This window comes from Botrytis deweyae (genome assembly GCF_014898535.1).
Source record: "Botrytis deweyae strain B1 chromosome Unknown BDEW_027, whole genome shotgun sequence".
NCBI lineage: Eukaryota > Fungi > Ascomycota > Leotiomycetes > Helotiales > Sclerotiniaceae > Botrytis > Botrytis deweyae.
In genome coordinates, this window is record NW_024066234.1 from 162290 (window position 1) to 176751 (window position 14462).

Here is a 14462-nt window from a genome sequence, read left to right on the forward strand (position 1 = left end):
TCGGATGACTTGGGACTGCTTTTGGGGCGTGGGATTGGAGTGCGCGTTGTATAGGTATGTTGTTTGAAGGCTCTGGTGTCTGGGAGTGGGAGGGCAGACGTGGAGAGGAAATGAAATCCCTTGGTATTCTTCACGTTCTTTTAGAGCATTGTGGTTATTTCGATTGATATAATCGTTTCAATTGATATCATTATTCTAATTCTAATTTATATCAATATCCAGACTCATTTTGATTAGTACAGTTAACATCTAGCTTACGCCACACCCAAACTTTTCCGTCAAAACCTCGGCACGATGATTTTAACGCTAGGTACCTACCTAGGCTCTGAAACTTACAATCCAGCATATAACCATTTGATGTGGCCTAGTAAAGAGAACCTACGCTATCCACAAACTTTCCATCAAAACTTCGGCAAGATGATTTTCTCACAAGCTCTAAAACATTGTAGGTTGTTCTTTCTCGCTCAGTATCACTTCCGGTGAGGAAGTAAAGATCGACTCCGTCATCGTCTCCTCAACATGTTGCATGTTTTCATATGCTTCCGCTGTTCATCATCTCATCCATCATTCTTCATTCTTCGCCCGTTAAGGTAGCATTTCTTACCACCAAAAACGTTCAAAATCGAGCTTTTATTGACAGTTTTATTCATTGAGATTGCAAAATTACCATGGGCCGGCCAAGCAGCAAAAAGGGGCTCTCGACTAGCCACCACGTCCGAAGTATGTCGATGGAAAGCTTCTTGAAATCTTGTCCGCCTACTCCTGCTCACGCTCCCTTGGTTCGATCGCCCGTCAGAATACTCGGGAGTGGGTTATCAGCTTTGACACTCGCACGCAGTCTTTACAAAAAGAAAATTCCCTTCAAGATCTTCACAAAAGATAGTCGACCTGAAGAGAACTCCAATCGACATGATTATAGTATTTTGTTGCCAGTGTGGATTGTCAAAGAGCTAAGGAAACTGCTGAACATTGACGAAAAAAGATTTCGAGATCGCCTTTTAGTGCCTAGCACCAGACCCTTTCCTCAGAGAACGACCAATACCAAAGTGAGAGTTCACCGCGGTATGCTAGAACGTCTTTTGAGGTCACGATTCAAGGATGAGATTGAATGGAATTGTGAGATTAAGGTTGGATCAAGCGGGTCGCCTCGTTTAATTTTTCCCCCGCATGTCGATGCATTGGAAGGGAATATCACGTTCGACTGCATGGGCGTTCATTCTCCGCTCCAGTGTCCAGGTAGCTATAGTCAAATCAGTCCCATTGTAGTATTCCGAGGCACTGTCATCTTGTCAAAGACTTTGTGGGATCATAAGTTTCGAGATTGGTTTCCTGGCAATACAGCGCAGATCCAGAAGAAATTCGACAGAACCAATTTGGATCTCATAATCAACCACACCGATGCGCAAAGCGGCGAAGTGAGCTTAACTTACATCTATTCACGGCCTCGCTTAGATAGTTTAGTAGACACCGAAGACGAGCTCTGGAAACCGACGCGACCAACTTACGAAGCAGCATCCCCTGTCTTGATCGAAAAGTTTCTCAACGAAATCAAAACCTTCCGACTAAAGAATGATCTACCTGGTCCTTATAACGAGATTTTCAATCCCGAAACGATGAAAGAAAACAGAATCTTACATTGGCTGTTGAGAACTTACCAGGTGGATCAACCAGAACTAATCAAATTGTGGACCGGCGATGAAAAGATAATGAAATTAGGCGATGCTATAATAACCATGCCCATAGTCGAGACCACTGGTGCTGAGCTTGCTATCTCCGATGGTTTGAATGCGGCTGACCAGATTGAGAGATATGGGGGAGCGAGGTTGCACTGCTGGTTTATTGAAAGCTGGGAATGGAAGCTTACTGCATTTCGGGAAAGTAACCGCCGTATACTTGCAAGGTATCGATGAAGCATATAGTTGCACGTGAGGTTAAAACCCCTAGGTAATAGGCAATAATAGGTTTCAGGTGAGGGGCAGAGATTATTACTTATTCTATGGCATCCCTTTCCGCAATTTTTCAGCCTCAGGGGTAGCGATAATTGATCACAAAGCATAATTTGATCACAATGAGCGTCATCAAGGGAAACTTTTCGATAGATCAAAAATTCATTATATTGCATTGCGTAACTTCCTCAAGCCATGGATGAAACACTGTCGATCTCCCAGCCCTCATCATATAAACACATTCATTCTTCATTACGATTCAGAACATCTACACTCTCCATTTCCATATCTCATCGTCAACACATTTCCGTTTAAATGAAGTCACCAAATCCCATCATCTGGCCGGTCCTATACCTCTACATAGCCCATTCTACAAACGCAAAATCCCATTTCACATCCCATTCTACAGAAGTCCACGCGCTGCATCATAACAAAGCTTTACACCCTAATAAGAGAGACTTTCTCTCCTGTGAGCAAACATATGGAGAAGGTTCGGTTCCGTGTGGCGGCAGCGATAGCAAATATTGCTATGATCCCACGATTGGGGAGGTGAGCTGTCTTTTCTTTCCGTGTACATACTGTGCTAGAAGATGATTTTGGTGTCCCTTGAAAAATTCCTTCACGCACTTGTCATTCACCACCTTCCAGCAGTCCTTTAATACTCCATAAGAATCTGGACTCTGAAGACTTCTAAAGAGTAGTGATCTTTCTAGAGCACCCTTTCAATTGTTCATAATAGTTTCGAACTTTGAAATTCAGATTGGGAAGGTGCTTGGACTTCAACTCCGAAGAAAGACAACGAGATGCGAGCATGTGAAAGTCTATACTAATAAACTTTATGACATGAACAGTCGTGTTGCATGCAAGATTATGGATACTGTGGTATAGGAGATGTATGCGCGTCGATTGAGGGTTATTGCTGTCACAAGGTATGACATTTACCAAATCTCCAACACCCCCCAAAGCTCAATGCTAACACCATACTCCACGCCAGGACGAAAACGAACAAGTCTGTATGCTCCGTCTCGGCATCAGCTCCCCCGATGGTTTCACACCCGACCCCGATTCTGATTTCGATTCCGAAGACGCAGAGTCCGGTTTGACATCCGTCTCATCCTCCTCATCGGCTTCTCAATCACAATCAGAATCGCAATCAAGCACGGAAACGAAGTCGGATGATGAATCGACTGATTCTGACCTCGGAACCGAATCAGATGATTCGGACGGTGACTCCAGTCCACCCATGTCCATGCTAATGAATACATTGAACTCGGGTCCCCTCGCCGACGAAGATGCAGATGCAGATGCAGATGCAGATGCAGATGCAGACGCAGACGAAGACGAAGACGAAGACCCAGACTCAGTTTTGGACTCGGGATCAGATGTCGATGCTGACACGGGAACTAATGTGCACCCTGAATCCACCGCCGTGGTTTTGAGTCTAGGGACTGCAGTAGCGTCTGCGATGCCCTTTGCCATGACGAACACGGGTGGGGCTTCTAGTGTTCTAGCTTGGGATGCTTCGACGCGAGTCTTGTCTTCGGTCGTAGCGGAGACTAGGAGCGCTACTGCTGTGAATAATGCTAATGAGCCGACATCATCGGCTCTTCCATCGCAATCTATTTCCGAGGGGCTTAATGCCAGCGCGACAACTTCTGGCATTGATGGAACTTTCACCGGTGGGGCGATGCGGATTGGGATGGAATCGGGTTTGGAAGGAGGGATGGCAAGGAGCTGGTTGATTTGCGGAGTGTCTTTTGTGGTTTGGGTTGTGTTGTGATGGATGGAGGGGTATTTGAGGACATCGTGCGGCAAGCGAGGTAGAGCAGTAATCCAGAGTGTCCGATAGTCCAGATTGCAGTCCAACAATCAAAAACCTTTGAATATTCAGTTATTTCTAAATGTTGAAAGTATTTTAGACATTGAAATAATTTCAATTATTGAATTAGTTTAGAACAATTAATTCATAAAATGATCATCAACATTCCCGGAATCTCAAAACTAGAATCTTAAAAGGCCTACAGTCCGGATAGAACTACGAAATTGTTGAGAACAAATCACCCAGCTTTTATTACCTACCTACACACTATTAAATTTAAATTTTATAACTCTGTTTGTTTTCTATTAAATCTCTTCTACACCCAGTAATTAATTATTGGCCTTAACATCCCCTCCATACTGCACCCTTCTAATCATCGAACGATTGCATCCCTTGATATCTTGGATACCCGCCAATCCCATACTTTGATCCACATCCGCCAAAATCCCTTGCAAGACCTGTTTGGCTCCCTGTTTTCCACCTATTGCCAATCCATAGATAGCAGGTCTTCCTATTAGAACAGCCTTGGCACCTAGACTGAGGGCTTTAATAACATCCACACCAGTGCGGATGCCACTGTCAAACAAAACTGTCAATTCGTGACCAACAGCATCGACAATCTCAGGTAGCATTTCTAGAGAGCCAACAGCACCGTCGAGTTGACGACCGCCGTGGTTGCTAACAATGATGCCGTCGACACCGGCTTTGACAGCTTCCAATGCGTCATCTGGATGTTGGATGCCTTTTAGAACAATGGGACCATCCCAATTATCTTTCAAGAGTTTGATTTGATCCCAGGTATGAGCAGCACCGGAGAAGACATCACCAACCCATTCTTGGGAAGCCTCAAAAAGCTTCTCCTCTGGAGTGGCGTTGTATTTTTCATTGAACTTTCGGCGGAAGACAGGGTCAGTGAAGCCAGTTTTGTCACCGACACCTTTCATGAAAGGGACATAACCTCCATCAAGATCAGCGGGTCTCCAGGCTAAAGCCCAAGTGTCGAGGGTTACGACGAGGACTTTGTAGCCGGAGTCTTTCGCGCGTTTGAGGAGGGAGAGGGTGATTTCGTCATCTTGAGGCCAGTAAAGTTGATACCAGCGGTGGCCATCGGGGCCGTTAGATTCGGCTACTTCTTCGACTAGGAAAAGCGGAATATTAGTCGTGACTCCTGATCAAGGTATAGGATTCATGTTCTCACTGGATGAAGACGAAGCAGTGCTCAGAATATAAGGTACACCAATCTCCGCACAAACTTCCGACAGACCAGTCTCCTTGTCTTCATGGAAGATCTGTTGAACACCAACTGGAGCCATCAGGATGGGACTATCATATTCCTGGCCAAAGAGATTGACACGGAGATCTCGCTTGGTAGTGGGACGCAACATTCGAGGTACCATCTTCCATTGTCTAAATGCGAGTCTGTTGGCATCCATAGTGGCTCTTTCACCGGCTCCTCCTGCTACATAGTTGTATGATGTGGATGCAAGCTTAGAGCGTGCTTGTTCCTCGAGTTTGTTGGGATCGGTGGTCACAGTTGGGAAAGTATTAGCAAACATGCCATCTGAAGGAAGTTAAGTTAGCTGCTTGGTCTTGCTTTGAAATGAAGGGGACATTGCATAGGATATCATACCTCTATAGATTTCATTCTGAAAAGCACCGTATTTTCTTTCGTGGCTTTCTCCATGAACGGATTGAGGATGTTGTTTCTGCATATTTGGGGACATTTTGAAGGTAGCGTTTCGTTGGAGGGGAAGAAAGAAAAATGATATTTATTACACGAAATGATACTGTACAATTGAAAACGGCAAGAGGTAGAAATGATTCATTGATTGTATTCCTATAATGGTTCTTATACTCAGTCTGTTTTGTACCGGTTTCTTCGGTGAAATATGCGGAGAGTCTTGACAAATAATACCAGTCCAGCAACCTATTTACCTGACGTATTTCGTTCCGAAGTGGTAGAAACCATTGCATTTGGTGTTCAGATACGTGGTACCTACGTCATGGCAAACACTTTGCATTGTTTATACTGAAACCCAGGTGTGATGAAGTAGCCCGGGGAGTTAAGACGACGAGAACATTGTAAAATTCATTCAAACATCCGAATATGAAGTTTTTCGTTATATACTGAAATGTATATGGAAACGGTTTTCACATGAGATTGGTAAAAGGTAGGAAGATGTAAGATCTTACCTAGGATATTGAATCCAAGTAGGTATCTATCATCACTTGGCACGCACGGTCATATCACGTTTAGATACCTACGATACGATACCAGCCAGATAGATAACATTGGCATGGAGAAGGCACAGTGCCACAGTCAGAGACAGAGACAGCAACAAGAAGATGGTAAAACAGATAGAGAAAGAGGGGCTTTATAAATTACGATCCACCTCAGAGGTGCGAACTGCCACAATGGAATCATCATGCATAACGTTGCATGTCACTTCATATACACACACATGCAGGTGTACTTTAAAGGCGTCGAACATGACTATTGTTGACTTGCCATTTTGTGGCATCAACATCGGGATACAAGGGACCACAAGGGTCAAACAGAGCAATCATATTCGAGGAAACGTATTACAAATGATCTCTTCATCCATTGACATTCAATCATCAACTTTTCAATTCTCCGCACAAAAGATCCAAAGCTTCTGAGTGGCGAGAGTGGCTGCATGACTCTACCCCGAGTTGCTACAGACCCCGCATCTATCAAAGAACTAATCCCCCCTCGGAAGGAACCAACCAACATATATTTGGTGCTATTGACTGTCATCCAAATGCTCGTAGTCTCTACCACATTCACTGAAGCACACTCGCATGTATGCAAGTATGCTAAACCTCGGCGTTGCATATCGGCTTTAAAGTCCTCGTAAGTAAAATGGTGGAAAGATGGTGGTGTAGTGACAGATAGTGTAACCCCGCTCTTTGACCTGTTATTTAAAGTGATTCGAGTCTCTACAATTTCCATTCTTTTCCATATTAACACATCCACCTGTCTATACGTACATACATACATTCTCTTCTCAAATTCTTTTCTTGCCTTGAACTGAAAAGAACTCGTGGGAAATCAAAACGTGTTCCACCTCGCCAAGGAATAAATCGCAGAAATGGCAGCAGCAACCCAATCCTTTGATATTCCCAAACAATATAAAGCTATTGTTTACGACAAGCCGGGAACCATTTCCACAAAAATCGAGCAATTAAATACACCTGAGCCCGGACCCGGCGATGTGCTTGTGAGACTGTGAGCTCAAACTGCGCCGTTTTTGTCGATGTGATTTCGCTGATTATGCTGTCTTGTGTAGTACCCATAGTGGTGTTTGCCACAGTGATATGGGAATCTGTGAGAATAGTTGGCGCGGTCGTAAGCTTACCACATCAGTTAAGTATACGATGATGTTCTAATGCCTTGAAAGTTCCTTATCCGACGCAAGCTGGGCAAGTTGGCGGCCACGAAGGTGTTGGAGTCGTCCACAAACTAGGCCCAGGCTCGGAGAATGGTCGAGTGAAGGTTGGTGATCGTGTTGGAATTAAAGTGAGTTCATCTCGAGAACAAAGGGGGCCATGATTAATTGAGAATCTTCAAAGTGGATCGCCTATGCTTGTGGTTCTTGTCTTCCATGTCTCGAGGGTAAAGATGGAGTTTGCTTCGTGAGTATCCCCAAATTCTGAATCCGCCTTAGAGTTCAATACTAAATCTTTCGTTGTGTAGAATCAAAAAATCTCTGGCTATTATTGTTCGTGAATCAAGGCTTTCCAAGTGGGTGACATTTCTAATTCAAGAAAACAGACCCGGGGACATTTCAACAATATGCGCTCGCGCCAGCGAACTATGTAACACCAATTCCAGATGCTCTGGATTCTAAGGACGCTGCTCCTCTACTATGTGCTGGAGTCACGACGTGAGTTTTCACAGCCTCAATTCGGTCGCTTAAGCGGCCGGGCCGCCTCAGGGGCCGGTCACCCCTCGAGTAGGCGAAGCTCACAGAAACTTTTGAGTTTAGGTATTCAGCCTTGAGAAAGAGTGATGCTAAGAGTGGTCAATGGGTTGTTATCGGTACGGTCATCTCCGAGTTTTATGAAGTCTTCAAACTAACATACAATAGCCGGTGCGGGCGGTGGTCTTGTAATCTCCTCCCCAGAATCTCTAATCGGGTCGCATACTAACCTACCTAGGGCCACTTGGCTTGCCAAATCGGAAGTCGTGGTATGGCAATGAGAATCATTGGAATTGATCATGGAAGTAAGGAAGAGTTGGTGAAAGAATGCGGAGCAGAAGTCTTCATAGATCTCACCAAATTTGACGATAAAGCGATTGCAGAGGAAGTCAAAAGAGTCACTGGCGGAATCGGAGCATCTGCTGTCATTGTGTGCACTGCTTCTAATCGCGCTTATTCTCAAGCGCTTAGTTTTTTGAGATTTGGGGGAACGTTGGTCTGCGTTGGAATGCCAGAAGGCGATTCCCAACCTATAGCCAACTCATTCCCTGCAGCCATGGTAAAGATACCCGTTATCACATTTGTAACATGCGCTAATATCAACAGGTCGCCCAAGAATGGAAAATCAAGGGTTCGGCAGTAGGTAACCAACGTGAAGCATTGGAGGTACTAGAGATGGCGGCCCGGGGAATTATCAAGACTCGTATTCGAATGGAGAAGATGGAGAACTTGACGGAAGTGTTCAAGGAGATGTCGGAGGGTAAAATGCAAGGAAGAGTCGTACTTGATCTGTCATAGTGGGAGAGAGGACGACTTGCATTTGCCACACATAAGTTATCATGCAGGGGGAATTCTTGTGAGGATTTCTACAAGCACCATTAAACAGAGCTGAGATATGAATGACAAACATATGATGAAAATATGAAACGATTTTCTGAAATCTGTCACACCGAGGGGTAACTCTATTTCGATATTTGTGGATTATGTTCTTAAAGTAACACTGTGCCTACATGCTGATACCCAATCCCATCTGCAAAAGACGATATCACCATTGATGCCTCCAAATGCCATGCTCGCGATGATTGTATGATTGGTAGAAATATCACAAGCTGAATGATTTGGTACCGGCAGTTTGGTAACTTCCAAAATCTTACAGGTTACATCAGTACCGTATCATAGCCGGAAGACCTCTAGAAGTTCCTGGAAACTTGAATGCGTCGAGAGTTGCCATGCTAGTTTAAGATTTGCTGCCATGCGAAGATGTGGATGAGAAATGAGTTTTGTGGCCCACTTGCCGCGCTGCGCCACGAACATAGTAATATCCTTACCACCTTCATCTTGTCACTTGACATTCAAATGATGCGGAAGAGTGCCCGAACATGCAGGAATAACGCGTTTGTTTCTTTTTTCGGTTGAAACTTCTAACTTCGATTGGAAACAATACGGGGTGGTGAAGAGAGTGGCCTAATACACTACTGCAATGTACCAACTCCGAAAGTTTCTTGAGTGCTTAAGTGTCATACTTTTCATTTCTTTCGTCGTAATGTTGACCATTAACAATTGAGTAGTGATGAGTGCCCAGCGTCCAACTCCAGGCCACAATCCCGCAATCCTCAATCCCCCTTCTGCAGTTAACAGTCGACCCCGGGGCGATCCATAATGAACGTTGAGTTATTTCCATGACCACTTATTTCATTCTTCACTCCTTTTGCGGTAATGATTGTTGCAATTAGCACAACGGTGGCATAGCGATGGCAAAAAGTAGGCGAATTAATGATGAAGGGGGAATTGGATGAATCGAGGATTGAAGGAGTGAGCCTTACGGTCCTCCAGCACTGAATATAGACATACCTCATCTATAGATCTTTTGAAGGAATTTCATGAATTTAATTGGTTGAATGTTTCAATCAGCTCGAATGTCAGCCTGGTCCACCTCTTGGTTACTACCTAGATACTTGTGTGTACTGGCTCGAGACTGGTCGCTTATCGTATGTAATCTATCCGGCTGTTCTGTTGTTTCGGGGTTTTGTATGGCTCTCCGTCAGTTGGTCTCTCCGTCTGTGCTTTTGGAATTTCTCCGCCATCCCATCTTTCCCATTCCAATAACATCATCCAGTCTCGAGCCAGTATCGTCCAACCAAAATTTAACGCCGCAAGCGACTATTGTGGCTTGACTCCATACCTCTACTTGATTATGCTAGGTGCATCGCAAACTATTACCAAAATGGTAAAGTAATAGAGTGCCAACAAGTCTACATCGTACATCATACATCTTATTCATATGAATGCCTTGTCCTCCTACCCAGCCGACCTCTAAAAGGGCCCATGCGACCGCATTTTTGACCTACTAATGATACCAAATTTTGTTACTATTCCAAAGGCTGAGCATCCATTGCTTCTAATCCTCTGCATACTAACAAAATGACGAAAAAGTTTATAGGTAGAAGGAGGGAGAAAGCACAAGTTCGTAAGATATATAAGTCACAAAGTCGTCAGCATCATCATGGGACTCACACATTGATATCCTACGCGTATTTACCTTCATGTCGTCCCCGCTTCCAAATTTCTGCGACCTTTACATCAGCAAGACCATGCATGCAACACGGAGTGGTCAGATCTACTCCCATGAGCCCTTGAGAAGAGAAGTTACTTCTGGTGACGGGGATTCTGATAGCGATAGCAACCATTCAGGATACCCTGATAATGACGACGGCGATGAAGAACATAATCAGGGCAGAGAGAGGGGATCCCAGGAATTTGGCGTCTTCTCGGAGGATGAAGATTCCGACGATGAGTCCCTGCATACTGTGCTCGCTGTCGATCATTGTAGATTGGTACGATCAAGGAGACAGTCAAGCGAGCAACTGAGTCCATACTTCGCTTTCCAAGTTGGTGTGGCGGAGGTTGAAACTCGCAGTATTCGAATTGGCTCATTAAGGCAAGGAGGAGAAGAGAAGTGCTCGTGCGGAAAAGAGCTTTGCTTCCACGTTGCCAGGCTGAAGTCGGCAATGGGCATAGAGGCCGGCGATGACTGTTACGAACGCCTTAACGAGCGTGGCATGTCCAACGTATGTGACGACCTTGGATGGGATTTCTCAGACGAACCTTATCTTTTTCCAGCCCCTCAATGGTCGCTTAAGAACGAGAGACCAAGGACAAGTACAACAACCCGCGAAAGGGAGGCTGACGTCAGGGATATGTTATCATTTTTTCATCCACAAGCAGTGGCAGACGAGTACCGAGATATTTTTGATTTCGCTGTGCACAACGACGCCGTCCTTGTTCCCTATAACCTGGAAGCAACTCTGGCCAAATTACTGACTCAAGATGATGTCATCTTTCATCGATTTGAACAACACATCCCCAGAGAGCGCCGCGATATTATGTATCTACACAAAATGGAGGACAAATTCAACGAATCACTCCGCCAGCTAGATGATTATGCAGCTTCTGGCAACCCATCAAATTGGGATGCAATGACGCCATTCGAAAATGTTGATTTCGAACACAATGTACCATGGTGTGCTCAAGCTCTCATACACATTAGTGATTCAATGAGGGACAATCTGAGATGGAGAGTCGGTATGAGTAGGAATAATCAGTTACAAGCAGCAGCAATGTTAATCCGAATGCTGGAGGCTATTCGCTCGCGCAACGTCGACGTATACTCTAATCATTCTTTTCGGCGCAGCAGACCTCATGGAGAACAATTAACGAATCGAAACCTCTACTTGAACTTACTTGGTCCACAATCTGAGAATATTCCAGATAGAAGCGACTTTATTATTGATGCGCTCGAATCTTTGCCTGGGAACGTCGTTGCCGCAGGTGATTTTGTCAATCGCCTAGATCGTCTTCGTACCGACCTTAGCAGTGTAGCATTCGTTTCTCCAAGACGACTCTATGTGAATAGATTGGGACAGCTCATTTCGAAGCTCAGAGTAAATTATGGGCTTCCTCTAGTTTCTGTTTCGTCAGCCATGCCGGCTGCAAGCGCTGCTTCTACCGACCTCAGCTCTCCCTACAGTGTTGGACCAAGCGCTTCGTCGTATGCCGTAGCTGGCCCGTCGTCTCTCGGAGTACCCAATTCTTCTTTAAGAACTAGACGAGGTTCCTCAACTCGTTCAACATTGGGAAAGCGGTCCGGCAGGTCTGCTAGTTCCAGTGATCGACGTGGAAAACGCGCCATGAAGTAAGGCTTGCCAGACAAGATTGACTTATGGTCGACAGTGGAAGGTTAGAATTCATTGTTTGTTATTTTCTTATCTTCGTGTATATCATCTCATGGTCAGGTACCGTCAGATTCGTGTTCTATTTGCAGAATTCTTTTACTGTATTTTTTTTGGGAATGTTGAAATATTGTTTCATACCAGATACCATTTGGCGTATAATGTTTAGAAAACATCGTTACTAGACTAGAAGGGGATACTGTAGAGGTGCTGAGATGTGCTATCTATATTTTTCAAATTGTTCTAGTGCACTTCAAGGTAGCGCTACAAAAATATTATTTATTATCCCCTCAAAGTTCCTGAATTCCTTAGACATTTGTATCGGATCCGTTATCATATCTTTTCCACGATAACTCAGGGCGAAAGATGGTAGCGAGGGAGAGATCTCTCAAACCCCTGCTCATATCATTTGTAGTCCCGACTTTTTCTCTCTTTCAATGGCCTCGTCATCCACTAAGATGACAGGTTTTCCTTTCATTCTGCCTGAGTGAGCGAGCTCCACTGCCTTGGGAATCTCTCCCAAGCCTTTAAATGGGTTTGTTTGAATTTTAATGTTGTGCTTTGATACTAATTCTAGCATTTTTTGTGCTTCGCCTTGGGATCCTACACTCCTGGTCAGATAATGATTGTGGGGGCCAGGGACCACGTCAACTTACCAACAAGACTCCCATGGATTCTGATATCCCGAAAAATCACATCTTCAAAGGGGACGCTAATTTTCTCGGGCTGAGCAATCTGAATCATCGTTCCGTCTATTTTGGCGAACGTGGGGTCAGCAACCTTTCTCATTAGAATTGACGGAGTAGCAAGGAACTCATCCTTATCAACGTCATAATATCTTTAGGCATATTGTAGAGCGGAAAACGACTTACGCCTCTTTGTAACCGCGACCGCTGTTGCTGCAGCGCTCTCATGATCACTAACGTTGAGAGTCGAGTCTGCCCCTAGGCCACCCGTGACCTTTTGGGCATCCTCTACGACTTTGCTTTTCTCTTGACGTGCATCTACCAGCACATCAGCGCCACAATCTTTAGCAAGTTGTAACGCTTCGTCTCTGGCATCAACCGCAATGACGTTGAGACCTAGTGCTTTAGCAAACTGAACCCCCAAATGACCTAGACCTCCACCCGCTCCTACTATTGCGATCCATTCTCCTGCTTTCAAGCCCGCTCTCACGAGACCGCCCCCTAATTTCGCAAAAGGTTTAGTATCGCATAAATTTGGATTCAGGAGTTGAAGTTCTAGGGTGTCCAATAGTCTGGACTGCAGTCAAACAATGAAGATTATCATATCCCCAAACTAATTAGAACATCCAGACCATTTGAGATATTGAATTTGATTGAAATATTGAACTATTTTCAAATTTCCAGTTGCTTTTAAATTCAAAACCTTGTATTGTTGGGCTGCATTCCGGACTATTGAATACCCTGTGAATTATAACATGAGATGCAGACTTACAAATAGTGATTCCAGCACAAGCCAACGGAGCTGCCGATTCAAAACTCAGATTATCCGGCAACAAACTGCACTCCCTCCCGTCTACAACCTCATACTCAGCAAAAGAGCCATCTCTGTGAATTCCGAGATATCCTCCGCTACTAGCACAATAGTGCTGCTCGTGCTCGGGCCCAGTACAATCAGTACAGACGCCACAACGATGATAATTCAAGCTACACAGAATGCGATCTCCTGGCTTGAAGCCAGACACACTAGAGCCTATGGCAACGATGGTGCCGGCTCCTTCGTGCGAGGCGATACAAGGGAGCGATGTCCCCATTATGCCTTCCGTCACCATGCCATCTGTGTGACAGAGAGATGCTGCAGCCACACGTACTAGTATATCGTGTTCGTGGAGGGGACCGCGTGGAGTGGGGATGTAGTGGATCTTGTAGGGTTTATTGAACTGAATGATGTGTTAACCTAACCTACTATCTCTTGTGTTCGGGTGACTACATCCTTGATTTTCTTTTCACCCGAATGGTTTCTTTTGATAAGAGTATCAGAGTGCATTTTTGAAAAGAAATACTACACTTACTTCAACGACTTGTGCTGCCAGCATCTTGTCAGGAACTCCTTCGAATGACATTTTGATATGTGTGAGGGCGTGTGTGAGTGAGTATGTCGGAGCTAGGGAAAATGTATGATTTATTATGTGTTTGTAAAAGATACACCGGGTGAGCAATTAAGTTCTAAGGTACTATGGTTACCTTTCTGATGTATAAAAGTTGTGGCAACTGATGGGTGGTTGTATTAAGTTGACTACGATACTCGATTCCGCATTTACGTCATTATAACTGGCTGGTGATACCTAACGAATTGGAATGAAAATGGGTTTGTGATGAATAATGAGATACATAGGAAGGTAGGTGACTATGCGTAGGAGAAAAGAGGCCAGAATTGATTACCCCGATAAATTCTATATTAAATCAACCACAAATAAAATTGTGATAGTTGATACGATTAAACAGATCTTTGAATAGTCTTCAGTTATCAGACTTTTCAAGCTTTTGATTCTTTGAACTGA

At 44.5% G+C, this 14462-nt stretch overlaps 6 protein-coding genes across 6 annotated transcripts; 4 read left to right on the forward strand and 2 right to left on the reverse strand.

The window, feature by feature from the left end:
- Positions 1–668: 668 nt before the first annotated feature.
- Positions 669–1910, forward strand: EAE98_009284 (uncharacterized protein; the record flags this gene model as incomplete). The annotated part of the gene is made up of 1 exon (XM_038956905.1): positions 669–1910. One exon carries the CDS (start codon positions 669–671, stop codon positions 1908–1910), a length of 1242 nt encoding a protein of 413 aa, XP_038806672.1.
- A 351-nt stretch (positions 1911–2261) lies between these two features.
- Positions 2262–3726, forward strand: EAE98_009285 (uncharacterized protein; the record flags this gene model as incomplete). Its single annotated transcript, XM_038956906.1, has 3 exons — positions 2262–2495; positions 2798–2875; positions 2941–3726. 3 exons carry the CDS (start codon positions 2262–2264, stop codon positions 3724–3726), a joined length of 1098 nt encoding a protein of 365 aa, XP_038806673.1.
- A 368-nt stretch (positions 3727–4094) lies between these two features.
- Positions 4095–5489, reverse strand: EAE98_009286 (uncharacterized protein; the record flags this gene model as incomplete). Its single annotated transcript, XM_038956907.1, has 3 exons — positions 4095–4903; positions 4964–5326; positions 5396–5489. The coding sequence occupies 3 exons, from the start codon at positions 5487–5489 to the stop codon at positions 4095–4097; spliced, it is 1266 nt and encodes a 421-aa protein (XP_038806674.1).
- A 1389-nt stretch (positions 5490–6878) lies between these two features.
- On the forward strand, positions 6879–8507 carry EAE98_009287 (uncharacterized protein; the record flags this gene model as incomplete). The annotated part of the gene is made up of 10 exons (XM_038956908.1): positions 6879–7015; positions 7077–7135; positions 7188–7306; positions 7360–7422; positions 7484–7508; positions 7562–7673; positions 7776–7828; positions 7878–7897; positions 7948–8268; positions 8316–8507. The coding sequence occupies 10 exons, from the start codon at positions 6879–6881 to the stop codon at positions 8505–8507; spliced, it is 1101 nt and encodes a 366-aa protein (XP_038806675.1).
- A 1745-nt stretch (positions 8508–10252) lies between these two features.
- On the forward strand, positions 10253–11905 carry EAE98_009288 (uncharacterized protein; the record flags this gene model as incomplete). Its single annotated transcript, XM_038956909.1, has 1 exon — positions 10253–11905. One exon carries the CDS (start codon positions 10253–10255, stop codon positions 11903–11905), a length of 1653 nt encoding a protein of 550 aa, XP_038806676.1.
- A 252-nt stretch (positions 11906–12157) lies between these two features.
- Positions 12158–14163, reverse strand: EAE98_009289 (uncharacterized protein). The gene is made up of 5 exons (XM_038956910.1): positions 13974–14163; positions 13397–13841; positions 12811–13125; positions 12595–12690; positions 12158–12541 (listed from the first exon to the last, which is right to left on the reverse strand). The coding sequence occupies exons 1-5, from the start codon at positions 14022–14024 to the stop codon at positions 12339–12341; spliced, it is 1110 nt and encodes a 369-aa protein (XP_038806677.1). The 5' UTR covers positions 14025–14163; the 3' UTR covers positions 12158–12338.
- Between the last annotated feature and the right edge of the window lie 299 nt (positions 14164–14462).

Bases quoted from the DNA above. Each gene is read 5' to 3' on its own strand.
- EAE98_009289 (XM_038956910.1), bottom strand. From the start codon at position 14,024: ATGTCATTCGAAGGAGTTCCTGACAAGATGCTGGCAGCACAAGTCGTT. The intron at 13,126-13,396 runs GTAAGTCTGCAT...TTGCGAAATTAG, and splicing joins TTGTGCTGGAATCACTATTT to GGGGCGGTCTCGTGAGAGCG. The intron at 12,542-12,594 runs GTAAGTTGACGT...CCAGGAGTGTAG, and splicing joins AATCCATGGGAGTCTTGTTG to GATCCCAAGGCGAAGCACAA.